At 45.4% G+C, this 21,608-nt stretch overlaps 1 protein-coding gene across 1 annotated transcript in view; it reads right to left on the reverse strand.

Moving 5' to 3' along the window:
- TBC1D8 (TBC1 domain family member 8) overlaps positions 1–21,608 on the reverse strand; it is a 124,970-nt gene that overhangs the window by 4,135 nt on the left and 99,227 nt on the right. The window contains exons 10-17 of the mRNA XM_082851770.1: positions 21,440–21,608; positions 20,474–20,591; positions 17,741–18,026; positions 16,840–16,969; positions 16,605–16,703; positions 15,946–16,014; positions 10,177–10,417; positions 9,240–9,305 (exon numbers count right to left, since the gene is read on the reverse strand). The exon at positions 21,440–21,608 is cut by the window's right edge and continues 46 nt beyond it. Of these exons, the coding sequence (XP_082707896.1) occupies positions 9,240–9,305; positions 10,177–10,417; positions 15,946–16,014; positions 16,605–16,703; positions 16,840–16,969; positions 17,741–18,026; positions 20,474–20,591; positions 21,440–21,608 (1,178 nt within the window). The remainder of the gene's footprint in view (positions 1–9,239; positions 9,306–10,176; positions 10,418–15,945; positions 16,015–16,604; positions 16,704–16,839; positions 16,970–17,740; positions 18,027–20,473; positions 20,592–21,439) is intronic.

Below are 21,608 nucleotides of genomic sequence, written 5' to 3' on the forward strand. Positions count from 1 at the left end.
CCATTACGAGTGTTCTTGAAACATACAAAAATACAATTACATCAGAACCCTCACACACTGCTGGTGGGAATATAAAATGGTATAGCCATTTTGGAAAAGTCTTGCGGATCATTAAAAAGTTGCCATTTTTACCTAGAAATTCCACTCAAAGGGAAATGAAAACATATCCACTCAGAACCTGTACACAAATGGTCACAGCAGTTCCAAAGAGCCAAAAAAGTGAAAACAAACCCAAATGTTCATCAAGTGATGAATGAATAAATCGGGGGATGGATGCCCACCGGGGTGTCACTTCGGCTGTAATAAAAGGAGTAAGCACCGACGTGCCACAGGACGGGCGAGACCTGGAGACATACTAAGAGAGCGGTGAGACACGAGGGCACGCACGGCATGACCTCATACGGTATGAATAGGCGTATCTGCAGGCAGGAAGCAGGGGCGGGAAATGTGTGGACTGGGGACAAGAGCTAAAGGGCACAGGCTTGCTTTTCGGTGTGAAAATGTTCTAAAATTGCGATGGTGGTTGTGTAACTGGATATACTAAAAACCATTAGACTGTTCACTTTGAAATGTATGGTGTGTGGATTACAGATCAGTAAAGCTGTTACCAAAATTATAAAAGGGATTGCAGATGAAGGATCCTCATTTTTAAAAGGTTGAAACTTAATAGCCATTCACTGAGAATAAATCAAAGGCAAAATTCTGTTGTGATCCAACAAATGTCCACAAGATGGCACCAAAGCCTTGATTAATCTACCCTCCTTCCTACTTGGGAAGCAGGTTCCTGGGGTTTGGAAGGTGGGAGGCTGTTTGGGGTGGTTTCTTTTGTTTTTTCTGTTGGTCCTTTTTCTTTTTCTTTTTTTTTTTTTTTTATTTAACAAAGTTATTGAGTCGTTTTTTTCCAACTTTACCCAAAACAAATGTGAGAATCCACTCAAACTGAATAGGAGGAAAATTACAAACCCTGGATGGTACGTGGGGCAGTCACGATAGAAATGGTTTCCCAAGTAATAGCCGCTGGGATGTCTAGCGGATACTGGGTCCCTATCCTCAGCGTATCAAACAGAAACGTGTACACGAGTCACTCTAAGATGCCCTAACAGAAGAACCAATACACACAAATATCATGAGAGCACAGAGAGGAACGATTAATTCAAGGGGTGGGTGAGTGTCCAGAAAGGAGCCAGGTCAAGTGCCAACAGTGACAAGGAGCCAGAAAGGCCAGCCAACCTCTCTCCAGTCCCTGCACACAGAAAGCACCAGCATCCGGACTGGACACGGGACAGTGGAGTCTTGGCGCTCACTGGAAAACACTCATGCTGCTATCTATTCCTATCAGAAGTGTAAGATACAGTGCATAAGGAAAAACAGTAAACACTGAGTGTATACCACCTTTAAAAATGTACTTTCAACCTTTCAAAATGAGATACTTGAGCTTTTATAAATGTAACATTTTTACATTCCAATATATGTGTAATTCATAATTCAAGACTATACGTGGATTGAGAGTTCTATTAAAGGTTTCACCGTATCTCACTTCAAATTCTGCACGTGTTAAAACTGGATGAAGGATCTGTATTTGGTTATCTTGAAGGTCCCGATCTCGCATGTCTGTGTGACTGGTGGGTAAGTACATTGCTTCAACAGACACAAGCACAACACCCTCCTTACGGCTTCAAGCACTTTCGTTAGTTGGTGCGCATACTCATTCCTTGTAACACTGTCATCATCACCGCTATCTCAGCACTTTCTAAATGGGATGCTTGTGGAGGGAAAAAGCCAGTTCCACTGAAAGTTGCTTCTCTCTGGCAGAAGAGTACATAGACTGCTTTCAACACAATTTGGCCTTCACACACAGCTGACACCACAGTCATCAAAATAATACCATTTTCCAATATATTTTCTTCTTGGAAAAGCCATACAGTGCCCCCCTTCGACCCCTCCATGTAGGCTAGAAACAGCAATCAATTTCTAAGGGAACAGACTTGCATTTGGATTAATTAGGAATTCCAGTATAACCAAGTCATTGATAGGAAAAGCAAACGAAGTATCCAACTTGTGTCTCAGATATCTACTATAAGAAAATCACCTGAGCTGCAACAAGTACTGGATGCTGGGACCATAAATCCCATTTTAGTGGCTTGACGATACTAGGGATCTTAAGCACCTAGCTTTTCTCTTTTAAAAAGCTCAGTGCAATCTTTTAATTTCACAAAACATTTCTCAGGAGGTTTATATTCTACACTTTTCATATTTTGCAAAACCCTCAAGTGACATTTTCAACTCAGGATCCCAATACAAAGAACAGACTTTCATCTAGCCTAAGCTGTCTTTCACCAAATCAAATGTGCCTGGTATCACTTCTGATGTAGCTGACATCAGTACTGCCTAAGTTATTAGATGTAAACTATCATTTTTGGATCCTGTGATAAGTTGACCTTTGTTCGAACTTTATTAGATTCAGCATTTTAAGAACGTCAGTTAACGTGGATCCAGACCAGCAGGGACACCTTTTGGGGAGCTGCTCTGCAAGTCCAACAACGTATTTCCTGAATCGCAGAGTTTCCAGGAGGAGCAAAACTGTGCTATCAGCTCCGCTCACAGTGTGCTGTCTTTACAGGAAGCCTCCAGTGCCTCATTCGCTTGTGTTAATTTACCAATTCTGACATGTCATTCTTGGTAGCTTGTTTTGATGCTTCTTCCTAATGAATCTAATGTTCTTCCAGGAAATGGTCGTCTGGATGTCTAGTTAGTGTAATAAGCTGAGTGAAATGACCAGTACTTACAGATTTAGCAATTTTCAGTGAAAACTCCTGATTCAGTAATCTTCCAGAATACTGTTCATCCCTCCATCACCTAATTTGGTATCAAATCATCTGGAATATTTCTCTTCTATTTGCTAAACAGTGTTGTAGTCACCATGGGGCCAATGAACTGAGCTCTTCAAAAACTGTGAGGCCTTGGGCTTAGGGCTTCTTTGCTTCCCGAGATGCATCACCTTTGTAAGTGACCTGACAAAGCCCTCTGCCTCCTGTTTGTCCCTGCAGAGTTCCAGCGCTCTCTGCACAAGGCGGGTGTTTGAGGCCAGAGGCTGGTGTGCTTTGTTTGGTTTTCCACCTCCCATCAGGGCAATAAGACATCACTCTTTGGGCACACAAATTCAAACCTGTAATCCTCAGTACACTTCCTAATTAGTGAGTTAAGCTTTTTTCCCCACGAGTGTGTTTGTTCCACCTTTAATCAAAATGTTATTCATGAGGGTGGAAAATAAATATTTGTTAAAATCAAATCTATTTAAATGAAAAGTGCCTAAATGTATTGTGGATCTTCATGGCCCTGTCAAACTGATGCATTTAAATAGAGGTTTTAGGTTGTCTGCATTCTTACGACTTTTTTTTTTAACTGCATCAAAAATTCAAATATTAAATACAGGTAAGCAAGGGAATGTAAATTGCTAGAGTCACTATGGAGGTTCCTTAACCTAAAACTAGAGTTACCACATGATCCAGCAGTCCTACCCTTGGACTATATATCTGGAAGAGACAAAAATTATAATTGGAAAAGATACATGCAACCCCAATGTTCATAGCACCACTATTTACAATAGCCAAGAAGACATGGAAGTAACCTAAATGTCCATCAGTAGATGAATGGATAAAGAAGATGTGTGTACGTGTGTGTGTGTGTGTGTGTGTGTGTGTGTAGAAAGAAGAATGAAATACCATTTGCAGCAACATGGATGGACCTAGAGATTATCATACTAAGTGAAGTCAAAGAAAGACAAATACGATATCACTTATATGTGGAATCTCAAAAAATAATACAAATGAACTTATTTATAAAACAGAAACAGACTCACAGACATAGAAGACAAACTTACGGTTCCAAAAGGGAAAGGAGGGGGAGGGATGAATTGAGATTCTGGGATTAACAGATACACACCACTACAGTATATATAAAATAGATAAACAACAATGATTTACTGTAGAGCGCAGGGAACTGTATTCAATATCTTGCAATAACCTATAATGGAAAAGAATCTGAAAAAGAGTGTGTGTGTGTGTATGCAAATTAAGTGAAAAACAAAACTCAATGAAAGGCAAGGAACTTTAAGATGCTCAACTGTCTGTACTAAAGCCATGAGTCCATGAGAAAGCAGAGCAGGAGCTGTGTGTGGCTGTGTGGCTGCCAGAGGGTGTTTCCATAAGCATCACGTGCACAACAGATGCCAACTCCGTAATGGCTGAGCTCAGGAAGTGTACTCGGGAAGCCCACAAGTAACGTCCACACGCATTTTCAACTACCGTACAGGTGTGAGTTTTAAAAGCCACCTGGATCTCGTGGACCTGGAAACCTCACAGCTCGCCACCTCCCCAGGGTCCCTTGTTAGAAAGTTCTATCAGAGAAACCGTCCAACACCAGAACCGTGGCACTGGGGTCCAGAGACCCTCTGGGATTCCTAATCTACCTCTGTCAGTTTCAGAGATCCAAGGAATACGTTAAGGGAAATGCCAAGCCTGATCTCACAGGTTTCAAAGCTGCTTTCTTTGTGTCTGGTTACCACTGCTTAAATTTGGAGGAAGCACGGTCTTAACACGCTGGACAAATGACATGTTCCTTCAAAACCAGTAGCTGGGGCTGCCGAGGAGCCAGAAACCGTGTCACGTCAGCACAAAACTAGGTCACAGAGGTTGAACCTACTCAGATTGGGGGTGGGGGTGGGGGCAATCCAAGATGGCAGCATAGAAAGTTCCTGGACCCACCTCCCCCCATGGACTCACCAAAACTACAGCTACATATAGAACGAGCGCTGCTGAAAATGAACAGCAGTAGCTGAGCAGCTTCTCCACAACAAGCGGTAAAAGGGCCACACGGAGATGGGCAGGAGAGGCAGACACAGAGTCTCACCAAAATCCCCACCCCCGGCCAGGCGACCCTCAACAGGGAGGAGTCTCAAAGGTCCAGGGCTATTCCCTGAGGAGCGAGAGGTTTGAGCCTCACATCAGGCACCCCAGACCTTGGGATCAGCACCAGAGAAACGAGGCCCCCAAACTGTCTGGCTTTGGAAACCAAGGGGGGCTTATGTCCCAGGGACCTGGGGAGTGTAGGGATCTGAGATACTCCTACTGAGGGTCTCACTGGTCCTAGGACCCAGCGCAGAGGCAGCAGTTTAAGTAGTGCCTGGACTGCATGTGAAGGAGACCCGTTTGCTAATTTTTTTTTTTTTTTTTTTTTTTTTTTTGCGGCACGCGGGCCTCTCACTGCTGTGGCCTCTCCCGTTGCGGAGCACAGGCTCCGGACGCGCAGGCTCAGCGGCCATGGCTCACGGGCCCAGCCGCTCCGCGGCATGTGGGATCCTCCCGGACCGGGGCACGAACCCACGTCCCCTGCATCGGCAAGCGGACTCTCCACCACTGCGCCACCAGGGAAACCCCCCATTTGCTACTCTTAAAGCTTCTGCTGGAGGGGCAGAGACAGGTGGGACTTTCTTCGGGGATGAAGCACCATTCTCCCCTTTGTTCACTCTACCTATACCTTGCTAGTGGAGGTGGGCGCACAGTCTCACTGAAGTCACAAGAGTGCCCCGCCCCAGGGCTCTTCACCTGCATCACTAAAGCTGCAGGTGTGTCCCATACTCAACCCTCTCTCCTGCAGCCTTGCAAAAGCCAGCAGATGAACGTGGTCCACACAGGGGCTATCCCTTGATCCCCTGGCCCGGGAGGGCATGAGTCCTGAGGCCCCACGGGACTGTAACAATCAGAAAGACGGTTCTGGGCAGGCTACCACACCCAGGGCACTGCACAGACAACAGACTGGAACACACCCCCAGCCCACCTGCACAAAAGGGCCCATTTACTTGTCCTAGGGCTTCAACTTGAGGGACGGGCTTAGATTTGCCACACACCTAGAGGCTACAGAGGCGCACTTGGAATGTAGGCAGGGAGGCATAACCCTTGCACCCTCTCTTAGCCTCACCACAGCTCTCTGGTACCTTCCAAGGGGCTTATACACTCATCTGAAGTCATGATTTTTGTAACTGTTGCCTGGGGAGCACCTCCAGATCTCCTGGTCTGGAGGTCAGCACAGTTTACAATTACAGTCCCATGGGACTCTCCCACAGCCCAGAGAGTTCCAAATACAATGAACCCAGAGAGACACACACCAAGACACACTATAACTAAAGTGATAAAAGTTACAGATAAAGAGAGAATCTTAAAAGCAGCCAGAAAAAAACAACTTGTTATGCACAATGGAACCCCCATAAGACTATCAGCTGATTTTTCAACAGAAGCTGCGGGCCAGAAGGGAGTGGCGCAACACATTCAAAGTGCTAAAGGGAAAAACTTCCAACCAAGAATACTCTACCCAGCAAGGTTAATCAGAATTGAAGGAGATTGGGCTTCCCTGGTGGCACAGTGGTTGAGACTGGTCCAGGAAGATCCCACATGCCGCGGAGCAACTAAGCCCATCTGTTGCAGCTACTGCACCTGCACTCTAGAGCCCACAAGCCACAACTACTGAGCCCGCACACCACAACTACTGAAGCTTGCGTGCCTAGAGCCCGTGCTCCGTGACAAGAGAAGCCACCACAATGAGAAGCCTGCACACCGCAATGAAGAGTAGCCCCCACTCGCCGCAACTAGAGAAAGCCCACGCACGGCAACGAAGACCCAATGCAGCCAAAAAATAAATAAAATAAATTAAAAATAAATAAATACAAAGGAAAGAACATTTGAATAGTCCTATGTCAACTGAAATGAATTTTAAAAAAAGAAAACAATTGAAGGAAAGATAAAAGAGTTTTCAAACAAGCAAAAGCTAAAGGCGTTTATCACCACTGAACCAGCCTTACAGGAATGTTAAATGGACTTCTTTAAGAGAAAAAGAAAAAACCCCTAGCTAGCAACAAGAAAACATGAAAGTCAAAATGTCACTGATGAAGGCAATATAAAGGTAAAGCTAGATCAACCACTTACAAAGCTAATATAAGGGTTAAAAGACAAAAGTATTGGGTTGGCCAAAAAGTTCGTTTGGAGTTTTCTGCAACATCTTTCAGAAGAACCTGAATGAACTTTTTGGCCAATCCAATAGTACAATTAACTACACCAGATTTGATTAAGGGATATACAAAATAGAAATATGTAAAATATCACATCAAAAACAAAACGTAGGGGGAGGGAATAAAAATACAGAGTTTTTAGAATACACTTAAACTTAAGTTGCTATCAACTTAAAATAGACTGTTATATATATAGGCTGTCATATAGTGAACCTTGTGATTAACTACATAGCAAAAACCTACACAAAAAATAATGAGAAAGGAATCCAAATATAACACTGAAGAATGTCATCAAACCACAAGGGAAGCGAAAAAAGAGAAAAAGAGCAGAGAGGAACTACAGAAAACAATTAACAAAATAGCAATAAGTGTATACCTCTCAATAATTACTTTAAGTGTAAATAGACTAAATTCTCCAATCAAAAGACAGAGTGGCGGAATGGATGAAAAACCAAGACTCATCTACATGCTGCCTACAAGAGACTCACTTCAGATGGAAGGACACAAACTGAAAGTGAAGGGATGGAAAAGACAGTCCCTGCAAATGAAAGCAAAAAGAAATCTGGGGTGGCTATACTTTCATTGGGCAAAATAGACTTTAAAACAAAAACTGTAATAAAAGACAAAGAAGAGCATTACATATCGATAAAAGGATCAATCCAACAAGAAGATATAACATTTGTAAATATTTATACACCCAAGAGAGGCACACCTAAATAAATAAAGCAAATATTAACTGACCTAAAGGGATAAATTGACAGCAACACAGTACTAGTAGGGGACTTTAAGACCCCACTTACATTAATGGATAGAACATCCAGACAGAAAATCAATAATGAAGCATCAGCCTTAAGCCACATATATATACAAAACATTCCATCCAAAAGTAGCAGAATTTTTAAATTTTTGAATTTAAAGCAGGGTTTTTAAAAATTTAATTCAACAATACATTAAATGGATTATATACCATGACCAAGTGGGATTTATTACAGGGATGTAAGGATGGTTCAGCATTCACAAATCAACATGATACACCACATTAACAAAATGAAGGATAAAAAACACACAACTGTCTCAATAGATGCAGAAAAAGCATTTGACAAAATTCAACATCCACTTATGATTAAAAACTCTCATCAAAGTGGTTATTTAGGGACCATACCTCAACGTAATAAAGGCCATATGACAAACTCACAGCTAACATTATAATCAATGGTGACAAGCTAAAAGCTTTTCCCCTAAGATCAGGAACAAGACAAGGATGCCTACTCTTGCCACTTTTATTCAACACTGTATCGGAAGTGTTAGCCCAAACAATTAGGCAAGAAAAAGAAATAAAAGGGAAGGAAGAAGTAAAACTGTCAGATACCATATATATAGCAAACCTTAAAGGCTCCACCAAAAATTCTTGGAATAAATGAATTCAGTAAAGTTGCACACACACATACATACACACAACGGAATACTACTCAGCCATGAAAAAGAAGGAAATCTTGTCGTTTGCAACAATACAGATGGACCTTGAGGGCATTATGCTAAGCAAAATAAGTCAGAGAAAAACAAATACTGTATGATTTCAGTTATATATGCAATCTAAAAAAATGAAGCAAATGAATAAAACAACACCCATCGACTGTTGGTTACCAGAGAGGAAAGGGGTGGGGGGGGTGGGCAAAATGGGTGAAGGGGGTCAATTTTATGGGGACAAATGGTAATCAGCTTTACTGTGGTGATCACTTTGTAGTGTATACAAAGACTGAACTATCATGCTTTACACCTGAAACTGGTATAATACCAATTTTACCTCAATTTTTCAAAAAACAGTAAGCTAAAATAACCATCTGTAAGGCAACGAGGGTTTGTCTTCCCCCACATTCCACAGGCCCGTGGTTCTCAAAGTGTGGTCCTCAGACCTAGCGGATTAGAAACCGGGGTGGGCCAGGTATCCTGTATTATAACAAGCCACCCAGGTGATTCTAATGCACACTCGAGTCTGGGAACCCCTGCCACAGGCCATACAATGTGGTCCTCAAAATCTGCCATCAGCCACCCCAAACTAGAAACATCTGTTGCCTCAAGTCTAAATAAATCTAAAAAGAGAAGAACCTCAAGGTCATGCACAAAGCTGATTTACGTCAAGGCAGAACAGAGCCTAACTTTTCTACTTGGAATTTCTTACCTGGAGGGATATGAAGCCTATATAACAGTTTAATTTTCTCATTCATTTCGCCATTATACATAATATCTGCAAAATCCAGAAAGAGAGAGAGAGACTGAGTACATGCAAATGGTTTAAGCACATGTGTCAGGACACAAAGTCACTGTAGAGAGAACGTAGTAAGGTCAGTGTCTGTTGACCTGACACTTCACCTGCTGCTACCCAGACAGTGTGTACCTGAAAGGGAAATGTGAAGGGTAGTGACTGGTGACTGCTGAGCGGCAACATAACCTCAGGAATTTTGTCTGGCTTCATACCTTCTGAAAGATTCCAATTTTAGCTGCAAGAGTTAGGAATGTGCGGGGGGGGGGGGGGGGAGGGATAAATTAGGAGGCTAGGATTAACATATACACACCACTATGCATAAAATAGACAACCAACAAGGACCTACTGTATAGGACAAGGAACTATACTCAATAGTGTGTAATAACCTATAAGGGAAAAGAATCTGAAAAAGAATATATATATATATATATATATATACACACACAACACACACACATATGTATGTATAACTGAATCTCTGTGCTGTGCACCTGAAACTTACACGATATTGTAAATCAACTATACTTCAATTTTAAATTTATTTTTTTTAAAAAAATGTGTCTCAGGACACATTCCTAACAAGACACCACCACACCCTGGGTGCCCAGGAGAACAAGGTCAACAACCATGTATGTTGAGAGCCTGGGCTGCCCTCCCCACCACCCGCTTAGGAAACATAAAAGTGGTCACGAGAGGAGCCTGCAGAGGGACTTTTAAAATCCCCAAATCACGTCAGGCGACTCCCAAACCCATTTCACTGAGTGGATGTGCCTGCCTGACAGTCTACTTGTCTTGTGTTCACAGACTCACATCCCAAATGAACTCACTGCAGGGAAGACCCACAGAGTCATACCGAGACAGCTCACGAATGCTTTGAATTCGATCAGATGGTCCATGTTTTCATCCAGGAGCCTGAAAGTCCTTTCAGCGAGGATTTCTGTGTGGGCCCCGCAGGTCCACGGCGAGACAAGCTGAAACAGGCGTGCAAACTGCCGGGCGTCTATGCGGTACTGCTCCGCGTAGGGCCTGCTGGGGTCATGGCGCAGGGCCACGGGCCTGGGCTGCTCCCAGTAGCAGCTCATCATGTGTTCTCTCTAACAGGGGAGCGAGAGGGGTCTGTGAGGGGCGGCGGCCCCCATGGGAGGCCGCACACGTAAAGGCCAAAGCCAACACAGCCTTCTCTCCTGACTTGCTTTGCCTCGTAAAATTCAGTATTGAATAAGCAACATTATAAAACAAACAAATGAAAAAATTAACTCACAATCTCACCACTCCAACCAGAAATGTAGTTACAGGTAACCCTGTAGTAACAAGCAAAAACTTTTTCCTTTTTATTAAGGTTTCTTTTTTCATTGTAGCAGAATATACATAACAAAATTTACCATTTTAACAAGTTTTAAATGTACAGTTCAGCTGCCATAGTTTTGTTTTGTTTTGTTTAATTTTGGCCACACTGCACAGCTTATGGGATCTTAGTTCCCCGACCAGGGAATTGAACCTGGACCCACAGCAGTGAGAGTGCAGAGTCCTAACCACTGGACCGCCAGGGAACTCCCCTGCCATAGTTTTAATTATTGAAATCATACAATTTTTATTCTGATATTTTTTCTTAAATCATATTATTTGAAAGTCAGAAAGTACTAGACAAATCTATAGGATACAGAAGCAACTATTTGCCCTGGTAACCTGTGAGGATGGAAAACGGGGACAGGGACCCAGATGGAGAAGCAAGCTTTTTTATATGTTCTGAATTTTCAACCACATGAATATATTAACAATTCAAAAAATTAAAAGTAAAAAAAGCAAAGGCAATTTGAAGTCTTGGGAATAGACTGAAAACTAAAGCAATCAAAACCGGCCCTGTCGCCCAGGACCAGGTTAGCCTCTTTAGAATGTTTCTTTTACACCTGTACTAAATCACCTCTTGGGACATCTCAACTCACTTGAATAGTTCCCAATGACTGCAGGGTTCTTCACGATTTCAATGCCCTCTGCCCATAAGGATGGCACAGAAACAAGTACAGATGCTGTAATATCCAAGTGCCTATCCTTGGATGGAAACCAAAATGCCATTTATAATTTTACTGCATATTCTCTGGAGTCATGTTCCTTAAACAGCCTTTGCAGAATCAGGAAAAGTACCATAAGAATGTTCAAGTGTGAAACAAAGGTCTGATAAATTCCCATTCCTCAAACCCAAGACACACTGTGAATTTGCGTGTATATTTGCCACCCTGTGATGCTAGAGGCCCTCAGAATCCTACCCAGAAGAAAAGTTATAAAGGCCAAGGACTAGTACAACCAGTTTACACAGAATCCTACAGAAAAACAAGTCAATATAAAAACAGGCAAAGGATATGAAGAGATGATACAAGAAAGTATATGATTAGCCAATAAACTTATGAAAGGGTACTCAACCTCACTAATGAGTAAACAAATGTTAAGTTAAAATGAAATTCAATTTTCTACACAACTAGTAAAATTTTAAAAGATCCATAATGTTAAATGCTGGGTGAGTGGGGAACATAGGAGATGAGCACCCTTAGGCATCATCAGTAGAACTGAAATTTGAAAAATCTAAAACGCTGTAGCAATAGTGACTAAAACTTGGTTTGTGCATCCCTAAGGAACCCATCCTACAGAAACGGCAGCACAGGTGTCCCAAGAAAGGCAGAAGCATGCTTGATACAGCACTGTTTATAAAGCAGAAAAAATTGGAAGTGAGATAAATGTCCCTCAGCAGGTGAATGGTTAATAAAGTATGGTTAAGCCCTACCATCAAATCCTGCAGCCATTAAAAAAGAATGAGAAAAGATCTGCAGACACTGAATCTACAAAAATGTCATAGGCACTGTTTCATGTTTCAGGTCCTGAGTATTTCCAAAAGTAGTCAATGACATCAAGTGTGTATTATATTGTTCCCATCTTACTTGAAGAGAGAAGACTAATGAAGCTGTTTTCAATTTCAGAGGATAAGGGACAGACATCGCAAATCTAAATTTACGTAATTTAAAACACTGCTTTATAACCTGGACGGACCTCAACGACATTACGGTAAGTGAAATAAGTCAGAGAAATACTATATGATCTCATATGTGGAATCTAAAAAAAAAAAAAAAATAGCAACATGGGCTTCCCTGGTGGCGCAGTGGTTAAGAATCCACCTGCCAATGCAGAGGACACGGGTTCGAGCCCTGGTCCGGGAAGAACTCACATGCTGCAGAGCAACTAAGCCTGTGCGCCACAACTACTGAGCCTGTGCTCTAGAGCCCACGAGCCACAACTACTGAGCCGCGTGCCACAACTACTGAAGCCCACACGCCTAGAGCCCATGCTCCACAACAACAGAAGCCACCGCAATGAGAAGCCTGCGCACTGCAACAAAGAGTAGCTCCCATTCGCTGCAACTAGAGAAAGCCCGTGTGCAGCAACAAAGACCCAATGCAGCCAAAAATAAAATAAATTCAAACAAACAAACAAACCCAAAGTCATAGAAAAGGATCAGATTCGTGGTTACCAGAGGCTGGGGCTGGCCGTGGGTGCGGGTTATAGAACGGGGTGAAGGGGGTCAAAAGGTACAAATCTCCAGTTATAAGATAAATAAGTCCTGGGATGTATGTACAACACGACAACTATAGTTACCACTGCTGTACGGTATATTTGAAAGTTGCTAAGAGAGTAGATCCTAAAAGTTCTCGTCACAAGAAAAAAATCATTTTTGTTCTTTTTTTTCGTATCTATAAATACATGACATGATGGATGTTAACTTACTGCGCATCATTTCGCAATACATGTAAGTCATTATGCTGTACACCTTAAACTTAGTGCTGTAGGTCAATTATACCTCAATAAAACTGAAAGAAAAGAAAGAATTGCATTAAGGCATAAAAGAAAGATTGCTTTCCATTCAGAATAAAAATAGATTTCATTAAGTACACACCGTTCATCTTTAATAGGAAAAAGTATGTAAGGAAGACAGAGCAGGCTATTCCTTGTTAACATAGAGAATGGTCACACCTGTACGTTCCAGGCTTAGGGAAGGAGGCAATGAAGTTAAGGAATGGACTCCTTAATAAGACCCTATCACATATTTATACAACAATGTAAGGGTACCTCTATGTGGCCCTTTCCCTTGAGAAAACGAATTTCTGATTCAAGAGACAAGAGGTGCATGTAAAACCCAACTAGGGACCATTATACCTCACAGTACTTAAAGAAGCATTAAAATATAAGAGGCCAGATTATGAAAGCCAAGGGAATTCAGGGAAGGTCAGCAGCAAGGGGGGCAGTGGGAGCGGGGGAGGACAGCCTGAGGGGGGTTCCGTGGCGGTGAGGATGGCTCTGGGCACATAAAGGAGGTACCTCAGGCTGTATGATGGAATTAGACACCATGATGATGACGCTACTGTCCTGGAATTTCTTTTGGAAGTGCATTTTGAAATTGGTCTTGTATTTATAGTTGAAGTTTATATTCATAGTTAGTCCTACACAAATGAAAGGCCTGCAGAGCTAAAAAAAAAAAAATATACGAAAATAAATTTCACCCACATTGTTCACAGAAAAGATAGAAATAGGACACAGGAAATAGCTGTCTGTCTTCTTTAAATACTCCTTGTATGAAAGATTAATGATACAGTTAGTACTTAATGAAACTTATTTTTATGATGAATTTAAGGCAGTCTCTTAAGTCATATAAATTCAAATGTGAGACGTCTTATTCTCTCAAATTGGGAAGTTAGCCCTAAATAAATCAAAGACGTTTTATGCTAAACAACACGTTTGTTAACCTGCTTTTGTGTTTCTAGTACTCCCTGTTTTTCCTCCTTGAAAGTCAAAGAGAGGTGGTGGTGTGGGACACTAAGTCACCTCTGGCTTCGTATTTTCTCTTCATGCAACAGAGGAAACTATAAAACTTGAAACCCGGTGATGTTTACAGGAGACGTAGCCTGAGGACTCATCACGCATCCTGCTGACTAGGCGTGAGGAGTGCCGGGAACCTACTAAGCCAGCCACCATGTCAGTGACCACAGGGAGATGTGACACGACAGCCCCAGGAAGGGTCAGACAATATCTGCGGCTCTGCTCAGGAGACCTAAGTGCTGCTTGGGATTATCTTGCGCACGCGGCCATTTGAGTGCAGAAGCGCTGGCGGCTCAGAGGCCCCACCAGGACAGCTCCGGTGGCCGACTCCTCCAGGCTGGCCTGCTTTCTGCGGCTGTCTTCTCCCCGCTTCACTGCCAGGCTGTAGGGAGTGGGTCCACCGTCTGCCTCTCTTCCCCATTTTTACTGACTGTTTCGAGCAAGAGAAAAGGCACCTGAAAACGGTCTTTGCAGGGGGATTTAATTCAGCAAGGCTTCCACCTAAATATCCAAATAGTCGAAATACAGTTTAGCATGTGAAGTATTACCAACATGACAGGTTTTAAATGATTTAAAAATGAGTAAGACCATAGGGCAATGTGAAAAATCGTCAATGACAGCATCAGGGGAAAACAGAACGTAAAGTAGCAGGCAGACCAGCCACACAAACACAAGAATATGTACACACGTCATGTGGGTGAGGTTATGATTAAAAAGTATTTGAGGTGATACAGGGAATTGTATTCAGTATCTTGTAAAAACCTATAATGAAGAAGAATATACGTATGGGACTTCCCTGGTGGTCCAGTGGCTAAGACTCCACGCTCCCCATGCAGGGGGCCCGGTTCAATCCCTGCTCAGGGAACTAGATCCCACGTGCATGCCACAACTAAAGATCCCGCATGCGGCAACTAAAAAATGAAAAAGATCCCGCATGCTGCAACGGAGACCCCGCACACAGCAACAACAAAGATCCTGCGTGCCACAACTAAGACCAGCCACAGCCAAACAAATAAATATTTTTTAAGAAAAGAATATATATACGTATAACTGAATCACTGTGCTGTATACCAGAAACTAACACAACATTGTGAATCAACTATACTTCAATTTTAAAAAATAATAATAGAAAAAAGTATACGAGGTGATAATTTCAATAAGGGTCACTGTTGCATCCACTATTTTTTTTTGTATTTTTTAAATAAATTTATTTATGTTTGGCTGCGTTGGGTCTTTGTTGCTGTGCGAGGGCTTTCTCTAGTCGCGGTGAGCAGGGGCTACTCTTCATTGTGGTGCGCAGGCTTCTCTTGTTGCGGAGCACGGGCTCTAGGCGCACGGGCTTCAGTAGTTGTGGCACGTGGGCTCAGTAGTTGTGGCTCACAGGCTTAGTTGCTCTGCAGCATGTGGGATCTTCCTGGACCAGGGATTGAACCCAGGTCCCCTGCACTGGCAGGCGGATTCTTAACCACTGCCCCACCAGGGAAGTCCCTGAATCCACTACTGACTGGGGGACTCGGCCTAGGGCAGTGAAGGACGTGTCCCCAGCACTGAGGGCCTATCAGCCGAGCGCAACAGCATCCGTGCTCAGGCCCAGGAGGCACGGCCAAGCCAGAGCTGGCCGGGGGGCCGCTCCAGCCTCGCTGCCACCCAACAGGCACATGCGGACCCCTCCAGCCTCTGCACCCTCCCGCAGGCAGGCGATGACATCAGCTGGGGCCTGGCTCAGGGCCTGTCACTCCCCCATCCTCCCAGATTTTCCTACCTTGAATAAATCGTAGAGTTCCTCTAGGTCTTCTGGAAGGACTGAGACTTCGGGGATAACGACTCGCAGCTTGAGGAAAGAACAAACGGTCATGGAGTGAACTCTGCCTGCCCCTGGGAGGACCAGAGGCCGAGAGGGCGCGTCCCGCCGGGGTGGACGCCAGGCGCCCAGCTCTTCCCGGGACAGAGTCTGTTCCCATCACAGAGATCACTTTATGGCAGCTCTCTCGGGGCTTTTTATCCTCGACTTTTCTGATTCACATGTCCGTGACTCAGGACAAGCATTGTAAGTCCTAACGGGAGTAAACAGTAGCAAGGCTACAGCTTGGGCAGGAAGTTCCTCCTGCACAGCCATCAACACTGCAGGCCCTCGGTGTCGGGCATGCTCTATACTGCCCCTCATTTAAGCCCACACGGGGGTTAGTATTATCCTCATTTTACAATCGGGGAGACCGAGGCTCACAGTAGTTAGTTTGCTCACAATCTGTCTGACTCTCAAACTAAACCCACGCTCTTTCTCCACCAGCTCACCCTGTCAAGTTGTTAATTCAATGCAAAAAAAAAAAGCTGGCTTTCTCCTGTTAGGAGACCAGCAGGGCACCCAGCCCAGGTCAGCACCTGGCCGCCAGGAGCAGTGGTTCCCAGGAGGCCTCTACTCACCACATTCTGCTTTGTGGTGTCTTCGTGGCCCTGCAGGACCCGGATCCTGTGCTTGCAGCGCATGTGCTCGATCTGAGCCACAGACTGGTCTCCGAATTTCTGCAGGGAAGGAAGGGTCCACTCACTCACAGGATCCCTTATGCGTCCATGCAGGAAACAGAAGTAGCCTGGAACACCTCCCTGGAAGTCCATCTCCCAAGAGAGCCGGGGTGGGGCAGGGATGGGGCCCAGGTACCTCGTAGGAGTCCCGGATCAGGTCGGCAATGTCGGTCATGGGACAGGGCTCCTGGTCATCCGAGAAAAAGGCATGGTGGCTGCCTAGCGGGGGTCCAGGGCTATCCTCGTTCTTGATGTGATCCAGAAACCTGGGCACACCATCCACCGGAAAAGCACAGGTTTACCCTCCCCTGGGCACCATGCGACACCTGCCTTCACAGGGGCCCCTGGACACGGGGCAGCAACTGTCAAACCAGCTCGTCTGCCTCCAAACGGTGGGAGGAGTGCCAGGCAGCAACTGCTACACTCATTTTAGAGAAAACGAGAGACGTGCGTGAAGCCAGACTTGTGGACCTGGGCGCTACGGGAAGGTTTCCCGGGGTCTGTGACCCTCCAGTGACATAAATACAAAATCCTGTGCATACTGCAATTTTAAGCTTCCACAGTATTCTGAAAAGGAGCTTTTCATTTGTCATCCAACTTGCCCTCAGCTCCAAGGGACCCGGGTTCCCGTCCTCAGCTTCGCGGGACTTTGCCTTCCCTACAACGCACCATCCCCTATGCACAAAATGTCCAAATCCTCCAGCTGGCGGCCTGAGGCCCACGTTTTCCCGTGTCCGCCTGCCCGCCCCCGTTCAAGGCCACCATGAGTCCCTCTCGACTAAGGACACTTGAACCTGCTCAGAGAAAGGCACCGATACCCTCGCCCCTCCTGCCTCTCACTTAGCGGACAGGAGCGAGGGAAGGCGGACTCCTCACCGCACACGGGTGACGGGGCTGCCTGATGGCCTGGCCCTGGGGGCACGTGGGGTGACAAGTGGTAGAGTGGAAGAACTCCCACAGTGACAGCCCGGCTGCCTGGACCTGCCGCCTGGCTCCTGGAGTCCCGCTGCTGCCCCTCCACCCCAGGCGGTCCCCACCTGCTGAGGACCATCAAGGCCTGGCTGTCGTCCTTGCTGCTGCACAGGTCCTCGGCGTTGGCCTCCAGCACGGCCAGCCCCAGCTGGAAGATGGCCTTGATGCCATCGTAGAAGAAGCAGTCGACCACGTTCACCGCGCTCTCCAGGGGCATGATGCTGAGGAACAGCGTCAGGAACCAGGAGAGGGAGATGGACGCCAGGGCCGAGAGGTCGTGCATGTGCTCCGCCAGCTCAGGGAGCTGCTCCTTGATGAGCTCCTCGAAGACCGATTGGTCCACCTGGGCCCCTGGGAAAGGAGGCCACAGAGATGGGGGAGAGAGTCACTCCCTCCAAAGTCAGCCCCAAATTAAAACGACTCTGAGATACGCACAACGATGAAACGGGACTGGAGGCCAGAAAAGGACTTACACTTAGTTCACTGGTTTTTGATGTTTTGACCAAGGTAATTCTATGGGGAAAGGACAGTATTTTCAAAAAATAGTTGTGAATTGGGACTTCCCTAGCGGTCCAGTGGTTAGGACTTGGCGCTTTCACTGCTGTGGGCCCGGGTCCAAACCCTGGTCAGGGAACGCAGGTCCTGCAAGCCACACAGCATGGACAAGAAAAAAAAAAAAAAAAAAAAAGTGCCGAATCAAGTGGATATCTGCACGGTGTGGGAAAGACAGGAAAAAGGCAAAATTTCTTAGGACACAAAAGCATTAACCATAGAAGAAAATTACAAATTGGACTTCATCAAGATTAACGACTGGTGTTCTTCAAAAGAGACCATTAATGAAATGAAAATGCAAACTTCAAACTTGGAGAAAGTATTTGCGATACATATACCTGACAGAGGTTTCATAATCACAATAAAGAACTGATGCAACTTAGTTGTAAGAAATCAATGACCAAATCTTTTTCTAAAAAGAGGTAGAATTTGGACACTTCAAAAGTGATGATAAATAAATGGCCAGTAGGCACAGAAAAACAGGTGCAACGTCATTAACAATTATCAGAGAAATGCAAATTAAAACCATCAGGACATTCCGTTTCTTACCCACTAGGATGGCTAAAATTAAAAAGACAATTCCAAGTGCTAACAGGGATGCAGAGCAACTGGAACCCTCACACATTGCTGGTGTGAGATAATATGAAGGCATTTCATCCACTTTGGAAAACTGACAGTTTCTTATAAAGTTAAGCATTCATCTAACTATGACCCAGGAATTCTACTCCTGGGTAAAGACAAAGAAAACTGACAATATACATTCCAAAAAGACTCATATGTGAATGTTCATTGCAACTCTACTTATAATAGAAGAAACTGGAAACTCAAATGTCTATCAACAGGTGACTGGATGAACAACTCATGGTATGAATGTACAGTGAAATACTACTCAGCAATGAAAAGGAACTGCTGACGCGCCAACAACGTCGTGTTATGCGAAGGAAGCCAGAACATTCTCTATTATTATGTTTATTCCAAGTTCAAAAATAGGCCAAGTTCATCTGTGGTGACAGAAGTCAGTACCAAGCGTCGCATGTGGCAGGGAAGAGGCAGAAGGGAACTTTGTGGATTATGGAAATGTTCCAAATGTTCTACCCTGTATTGTGGTGGTGGTCACATTATCATGGAGGGTCTACTGATCACTGTTGAGTACCATCTGCCCCATAGCAACACTCCTCACTTAATGAGAGCTTGGATAACATGCTTCCCAATGACCGCGAGGTTCTGGTTACTCCTTGCTGCTCTGTACAACATTAAATACCTCGCGTGATATGAGGTGAAAAGGGAAGGAAACCAATTAACCACTCAGGCACAGGAGGGGGCAGAGGAAGACAGTCAGAGGTCACCAAAAGGCCACCTCCTTCCCAGCCAAGCCCCACCCCACCTTCCTCCGAGTGGTCATCACACTCCTTTGGTCCTTAGACTTCAGCCTTCAAGCATCTTCTTCCTGCCTTGTCCCTACATCCACTCCTTTGCCAAATTCCATCTCGAATTGGTTCTTTTGTTTCTGTTCCCATGGCTGCCGCCCTAATTTTAGGCCATCTCCATCTCTCATTCTGGATTACTAAAAAGTGTCCCTAAGAGTATCACCAGGCCAGAGCAATTTTCATGTCCTTTTCCCCACAAGGAGGTTGCTGGACCACAGAGAGGATGCAAATTCCAATCTCAAGCGCACAAAGGACAGCAGCTCAAGTGCTTGAGCACTGATGGGTCAAACACAGGTTTGCCCAGAGCCCAGGCAGCTATAAATGTGCTTTCTTACGATCAAGATGTTAAGTGAGGCATTTTCCTCCTCTGCCCTTCACGTCGGCCCTCAAGGGTCTCCAGTATTGCTCTACTCCCCTCCTCTCCTGTCTGTACAAACTCCCTGGGTACCAGGAGCAGACCCCCTCCCTTTCCAGGCCTCAGCATCAGTGAAAAATCTCTTTGGTTTTCACTTTTTGATTTGCTTTTTGCGCCTAGGTTTTTCTTTCCTGAAGTTCAGCTATCCACATAATTCGTTTGTTCTTTATCCAAAACCTGTAAGAGTTTGTGGCAAGAGAGCAATCAGGTTGCCACATTCCACTCTTTTGCCAAAACTGTGCAGAGAATTACACTAGTTTTGCAAATTCAAGAGTCAAAATGGTGTTTGTGCAGAGACTAGCTGAGTGGCACAGGGGACTTTATAACCAAGACTGGTGATCAACATCTCTGCCCTGGCTCGGTCACTACCCCCGGGTACAGAGGGGGAGGAAGGAGGCAGTTACCAATGACTCGATGGTTGAAGTAGTCGGGCAGCATCCGCTCACACACAGCAACCAGCAACCAGAAGGCTTCCTCCTCCTCGGCGTATAGCAGCAGAAGGGAGGTCAGGATGTTCATGGACTGCTCAGGGGGTTCGCAGGGGAGGGGACAGTTATTGACGAGGCCACACAGTGCCACAGAGACATTCAATAACACACAAGCCCAAGTGATCCGCAGAAGTCAAGACTGCATGATGAGAGACCCAGCGTACCCACCCACAGCGACACCGAGCTGGAACGACCACGGTGTCACCGTGACCTCACAAGACACACCGGGCTGAGCGACCAGCCACCGCTCCATCCCTGAGCCCACGGTGTGATGCTGGACTGGGCTGTGGAGCACGCCTCAGGCTCAGATCCCACCCAGCTGTCTCTGTGTCTACGTTCGGACAGAGACACACACACACACACACACTCACCCACTAATTTCGCTTATGCACAGGAGACAAAGTTTAAAATCCTCTGTTTTTAAGGGTCAGTAGCTTCTCTCACCCAGCCTCGTGCCGGGGTTTTATCTTGTGCTTGCTTACCACTCGGAGGGCGTCTTACCTCCACTCGTGCATCCTGGAGGAAAGCGATCCACCCCAAACAGCTTTTTCCTCCCCAAATAGCATTTAAAAAAGAATCCCTATGACTTCTGTACGCTCTGGAGGGAGAAAGCTCCCACGGCAGCTTCACGGATACCGTCCTGCAGTGGAGGCCCAGAGACCGTGAAGACTGCACGGCCTCCCGTGGACAGAGGCCCAGCCTGTGCAACGCTCTCCCCGGGCACTGGGTAACGTTGCTCCTTCTGCATCATCAGCCTGACTACACGAGGTTGATTCCCTCCACACGACAGTCCTCGGTACAGACGGCTGAAACACAGACCCGAGGCCTGGGTGGTAGCCCAGGATGGGGGCTGTGACCTCCACCCCGCAGCGCACAGCTCACCTGGCAGTACCCGATTCTGGGGTTCCGGTGGGCATAAGCCGTCAGGACTCTCCTCAAAGCAGCGATCCCCGTTTCGTTTTGGAAGGCAGGGTGCTCCGGTAAGGAGCGATGCAGGTCCCGTTCTATCTCCTCTGTCACCAGGCAACACTTCCCCATGGACTCCTCCACC

The sequence above is a fragment of the Leucopleurus acutus genome (assembly GCF_964270905.1).
Source record: "Leucopleurus acutus genome assembly, chromosome: 12".
Taxonomy (NCBI): Eukaryota; Metazoa; Chordata; class Mammalia; order Artiodactyla; family Delphinidae; genus Leucopleurus; species Leucopleurus acutus.